Genomic DNA, 5,960 nt, shown 5'->3' on the forward strand with positions numbered 1-5,960 from the left:
TGCACGTGGGTGGACTCGCCTTTATCCCTACAAATTCGCTGCCGCTGCGCCGCCTCGACGATAGGTCAACCGAGTTCGCCGTAGGCTATTAATAGGTTCGCGTGGTATTTATGCACGCTGTTGTGACGAGTAGCTCAGCTATTCGCTCTGCCGACAATCCCCCAGGGTCACCAGCTATAGGTAAACGATATTTTTTTTTCTCTCTCTCTCTCTCTCTCACTTTCGTTAGGCCGCGAATTCCTTCCGAATGGATCTCCAACGAATCTCCAGTGCGCAAAACGCGACGCAAGTCGCGTGAATGTGACTAAATAACAAGGAAATCTCGAAGGAGGCGATTGACACGCGAAGAAAATAAACATACGGCTCGGGATCCCCGCAGATTTCACGCAAGATACTTCGAGACGGCCATCGCTTCTTTTTGCCGTAGGTGAGAGAGAGCTTGATGACGCTGCCCGACGGCGTGTCACGCGAATTTCGACCCGAGGGGAGCGTCAATTGTCGGAATCACGGACAACCATTTCGCCGCGAATGGCCACGACGGAATGAGAGCAAAACGGCGACAAGGCGGCGACGACGGCGCCCGCGCACTGGCGCCGGTACTACCGACGATAGCGAGTCAACTGAGGCGGGAACGGGACCGAAGTCGGCATCGGTTTTACTCCCTGCGTCATCCCTCTTCGACCACTCACGCTTTGTGCTCCTCGCCTCTCGCCCCTGCCCACTCTCTCTCCTTCCGCTCATTCCCTTCATCAAACTTGCGCCCTTATCAGCTGATACCGACGTGCTTTCACGCGCGTTTCATGAAACTTATATCTTCCCTCCACGACGAATTCTTTCGTTCCTCTTTTTCCTCTCCCTCCAACCGACGTCAATCTTCGTCCGATTACTGCACGAGTGTATCGTGTGTCACTTTTCCTCTCAAGTAACACTCTCTCCTTCACGTTCGTCAATTAACGGGCTTATTGAATATTTTTTTTGTTGAAAAAACAAGTCGACCCCGAATCAACCAAAGAAGCTCGTTACATAGAATACGAATGCAAAGTTTTCAGACATGCTTCATACAATCATACACAGACACGATAAACAGATAAGAATTGTACTGCTTAAAGAGAATATTTTACTCGTCAGAGATAATATCCTAGAAAAACGTTCATAGTTAATATTGCTTACCTAAACCTCTTTCCTTTCTATGATAGATAGAACGATAATACAAAAAGAAAATTGCTCGTAAGAGTTATAGTTGTGCGTAAGTAAGCCTAGAACATTAATGTGAAAGGAGAGGATTCTTACCTCGAGTAGAAGGATGATTCATTAATATTGCCAAAGGACACTCGTCGTCGTCCAATATGTACTCCTGATGCGCATTGCCGCTCATATTTTCGCTATTAACCTAAATCAGAAACAGGACGATCAGTACAATATGTCATTAACAAAAAATACCTGATATTTGCATTTGATTTCCAAAAAATGAAAGATTGCTAGGATCCGTATCGTGTCTTACGCAGTATTCGAATATACAATATCTAAAATCTGTGCAAAGTAATTAAAAAAGAAAGAAATATTATTCCACGTCCAAAAGATGTCTTGTATCTGTTTTCTTACAGTTTTCTTATCGCGGAGATAATCTACCATTCTTTTTTTGATCTTAATCTATTTTTCATGTCCAAAAGATCACGTTTTCCACGTCCAAAAGATGTCTTGAATCTATTTTCTTATCATATTTTCTTATAGTTTTCTTATCGCGGAGACAGTCTACCATTCTTTTTTTTATCTTAATCTATTTTTTAACTTGATATCATACTCTTCCCGACTTTATCTTTTATCAATTTTATCTTATTTTCTTGTTCTTGTTATACAGTTATTTAATATAAATTAACTAATAAATTAAATTAGTATACTTAATATAAATGCGATACTAAATTTGTCATCCTGTTTTAAAATCAATTATTTGCTTTCACAACTTTTTTTTACAAAATCTATCAAATCTTCAGAAACAATATTCCCCGATGAATTGGTTTTTTTCTCTCATGAAATAAATAATATCACCGCTTTTTATTACAACGTTCAACAGTAAACATGATGAGTCCTAGATCAATATTCTCCCTTATATTACTTAATATTAATCAATTCATATTAATTGAAGAGCGTGACTTATCTATTTAATTTTTGTACTCATTAAATTTCCACAGACTTTCGATATAAGGAAAAAAGCTAACTTCTTCGAGAACTTTTGAAGTTTGACACCAATCACCGCTTCGTATATAACGACGCACATTACTCACGATTGGACCATGAACGTATTACGCGTATGCTAACCTGTACAAGGCAATACAACTGCGGGTCCATCTTTTCTAGGCCGTATTTAGAAAGCATCTCTCGCACGACATGAGCGGCGGAGTCTCGTACGCTCAACAGCAACGTCTTGTATGGCACGTCCTTACACAACGCCTCGCCATAAATTTTCAATGTACCGCCCGTGTCGGGGCCACCGTCTTTGCTGCGAAATTGCTGGAGTCTCCTCTCGAGCTTCTGTTGACGACGGCGCCTCATCACCGCTTCTGGATTCGAGATGCTCCTCGTGAAACTGGTCTCGGGCAGTTCTAAAAAGAATAACATTGTTATTGATATGTCGTGAATGAAAGAGAAGAAGTCTATTACTAGTTATTATAAGGAAGTATCCTGACGTATTGAAATTATCACAATGCGACTATCAGTAATCAAGCCGAGATGATTGTGTCTGACGCAACATACCGAGGTATTTTTAGATATTGCGTTTGCTTCAGAGGACGACAAAGAGAAACACGACAGAATGATTGAATGCAGGATGCTCATTGTGCGCACAAACTAGTGCTGTCATCTTCGATTACTCGGGTGTCTTTCAGTAAATGAATACACGACTAATTGTTGACGTTACAAATTATTGATTTTTCTAACGATAACAGATAATAATAACGTTCAAAATTAGCCGTATACTTAGTTACTGAAAGACTCAGGTATCCGGGTAGTCAAAATTGCAAACAGCACTAACACGAACACATGCGTTTCGGTCACGTACGCTCCGAAACTTCGATTCGATTCACACGCGCAATGTTTTGTACGAAATAAAGAAGAAAAAAATAAAAACAATGAAGAAATACATGCTAACCCGTGTAGAGCTTCTCAGCGACGCCGTTCTGATCGTCGGGCGCAGCGTTCTCGTCCTGCTCCAAGCTCTTTAGTCGACTGAGCTTCTCCTGCTTCTTGATCTGCTTCTTTTCCCGCTTGCTCAGCTTCCTGCGGAAGCTCGAACCCTCGGCTGAAGAAAAACCGACGCCCTGCGTATTAGTCTTGTCGTCGATTCTCCTCAGCAAGAAGCGTCCCTCGCGGTCGTCTATGTGCCAATTTAGTTGCACGAGCAATGGCTTCTCCTCTAAGCCCAGCTTACGCTCTTCTGCAAATAAAAAAGAGATTACATTGCATACTCTGTATTTTTAATGACGATAAGAAAAAAATAAAGTTACTGAAATATTAGAATCGATTAAAACCGAATCATAAATTCATACGTAATTAAGCGTAAGTATTCAGTATTTAGACGTCAACAAAATAACTGAGCATATAACTGTGCATATTAAATTAAATACATATGATTTTAATTTCAACTAACGAAAGTTACTTCTTTTGCGATACAGTCAAGCGTTACTTCGACTCACCTCCATTCTCATGGATTTCGTAAAGAGCGTATTCTGGAACGGACAGCATTCTCATGTCGGGACGAAATTTTTCTATAAGCGTTTCTATTACTGCTTGGCTGGTCGCGTCTGATGCAACCCTGATGCATTTCGTAGCGACTTTCTGACCGCTGTCTTGGAAGTAGAACCTCATTACCCCGTGAAATTCTAAATCCTGTCGAGGAAAGTAATAATGTAAAATAAACTACAAAATGTGAACGATTTTTTGTTAAGTCAATTTTACTTTTTATTGATTTTATGAAGACTTTTGCAGACCCTATCATTGAATTTCGAGAATGTGCCAGAAAAAGCTGTTTACATTTTACAGAACCAACAAATGGATATCTAATCAGTCAAAAACCAGTATAGAAATACCAAGATACCGGACATTTTTGTAAAGTTACGTTCGAAGATGGTAGAGAGACAGCCAGGAGCTACCCGCTCTATAATACTCACTTCGTTGGGTTCCGAAAGTTCGAACAGGTCTAAACGATTAGCATTCCATTGTTGTATGACCCCCCTGAGAGCCTCTCGCTCTGCCTTCTTGTTCGCCAGTTCCGTTGCCATCCTGAAAAACATGACATGTGTAAGTAACTGCAAGTAACCGACACGACCGGCCGTCGTAGAAGCTGCAGTACGACCGATACAATAATTTTCTGGTATAAAAATCCAAATCATTTTACACGCATTTCAATTTTTTTTTTAATTTTCTAACAATGTATCGTTACTATTTTTCCTAAACATTTAAAGATCTTATGTTTTCTGAATTTTGTGCATTTCGCGTTTTTTAACGTATTTCTTTCTTCACACCTCTCTCTCTCTCTCTCTCTCTCTCTCTCTTTCTGCCATCCTTTAAGAATTTAATTTAATTTTTCAGAGAAGAAAATTTCCCAAAAACGCGCAGAAAATTTGGATTTGATTCTCCCGCCCCTTTTGATATTTCCTAAAGCCGTTCCTACCGCGTAACAAGCCGCAAAGCTGACTTTGTCTGTTGATACCACACGGCGAGATAAATTACCGCAGCAGAAATAAAGTGCGAGGCGTCTGTTCGGCACACCAGGCTACTCTAAGTATCGCTTCGTGTTATGATTCTCGTTATGCAGTACGAGTGTCCGATGCATGCGATGCGTTCAGAAACGACTCTTCTTTGACTACTACGAATTATATAAGGTGTTCGAGAAAGATGTACATGCATACCTCATGATAAATATATTTCGTAGTTACGATCGTAGTTACGATCTATAGCGAATATAATTAAAAAATTTCGGAAACAATTAGATTTTTCCCTAATTTTTCAGCGGATTTTTTGTTTTTTATCTTCTTCACGGAAAGAAGTAAATGTAACAAGTTTTAACCTGAACACACGTAAATTTTTTTTTTATGAATTTTTGTACCCTTAAGAGAGGAACTTAGGAAATCCGCGGAAAAATAAGGGGAAAAAAATGGGTTTTTCCAAAACTTGAGAACTATAATCGAGAGGAAAACAGGAATCGCGCGGAACGTGCCATTCGCGCCCGCGCGGGGGAAATCTAAATTCGTGTATCTACCTCAAACAAAGTTATGGATCAATATCCCCAGATAAAATTAACTGGAGTTATTCGGTGATTTAAGAGCAAAAGAAAGGCAATATTGCGTGTGTGCGGAGGAACACTGCTTATTTCTGTATCAGGATCGAGGTAACCTTTAATAACGGCGCTCCTCGACCCCAGGCCTTAACGCTAATTAAAGTTAATCGTTTATTTACCGATCTTCAACTATTAAATTTCATCCCCCAATTATGCCTGCTAAACTAGCTTCGGCCTTAATCGGTTAGTCGGGATCGAGTTGGAACTTTATCATATTAATTAACCAAGGTCGAAGTTCACACCACGACCAGGGTTAACCAACGGATGTTAACCAACTTTAATCTCAGCGAGGCTAAGCGAGGCTGCGCAACCGAGCCTCGATGAGTTTCCAGACGGTGAGACGATCCTCGAGAGGTAGTCACGTGCCATGCATTCCTGTGCACCGGCCCTCTTCCCTCCCCCTCCGTGTCCCTTCCGTCTTCGCGGCACGTCTCGTGTCCTCGATTTTAAAACCTTAAAAGCGCGTCCGCGCATTTCTTTTAAGGGTTCGCCGCACCGTTACATTTTTACACGTGATTCATTCTTCGCTTTGTCCGAAAGAGTTATAGTTCAGAACAAATAGGACAGAATACACCATGTCAAGATGTGTAAAGATGTGAACACGTTACGGAAGTCTACACTGGGGGGG

General features: G+C 40.9%; 1 protein-coding gene across 9 annotated transcripts in view; it reads right to left on the bottom strand.

Moving 5' to 3' along the window:
- LOC106747929 (afadin) overlaps positions 1-5,960 on the bottom strand; it is a 49,782-nt gene that overhangs the window by 31,788 nt on the left and 12,034 nt on the right. For all 9 annotated transcript variants that reach the window (XM_014626015.1, XM_014626007.1, XM_014625995.1 and 6 more), the window contains 5 exons: positions 4,164-4,275; positions 3,690-3,882; positions 3,146-3,430; positions 2,317-2,600; positions 1,291-1,390 (listed from right to left, as the gene is read on the bottom strand). In XM_014626015.1, coding sequence (XP_014481501.1) covers positions 1,291-1,390; positions 2,317-2,600; positions 3,146-3,430; positions 3,690-3,882; positions 4,164-4,274 — 973 coding nt within the window. In that variant the 5' untranslated portion in view covers position 4,275. The remainder of the gene's footprint in view (positions 1-1,290; positions 1,391-2,316; positions 2,601-3,145; positions 3,431-3,689; positions 3,883-4,163; positions 4,276-5,960) is intronic.

The sequence above is a fragment of the Dinoponera quadriceps genome, unplaced genomic scaffold (assembly GCF_001313825.1).
Source record: "Dinoponera quadriceps isolate SergipeBrazil2010 unplaced genomic scaffold, ASM131382v1 scaffold163, whole genome shotgun sequence".
In the NCBI taxonomy this organism is placed as follows: domain Eukaryota; kingdom Metazoa; phylum Arthropoda; class Insecta; order Hymenoptera; family Formicidae; genus Dinoponera; species Dinoponera quadriceps.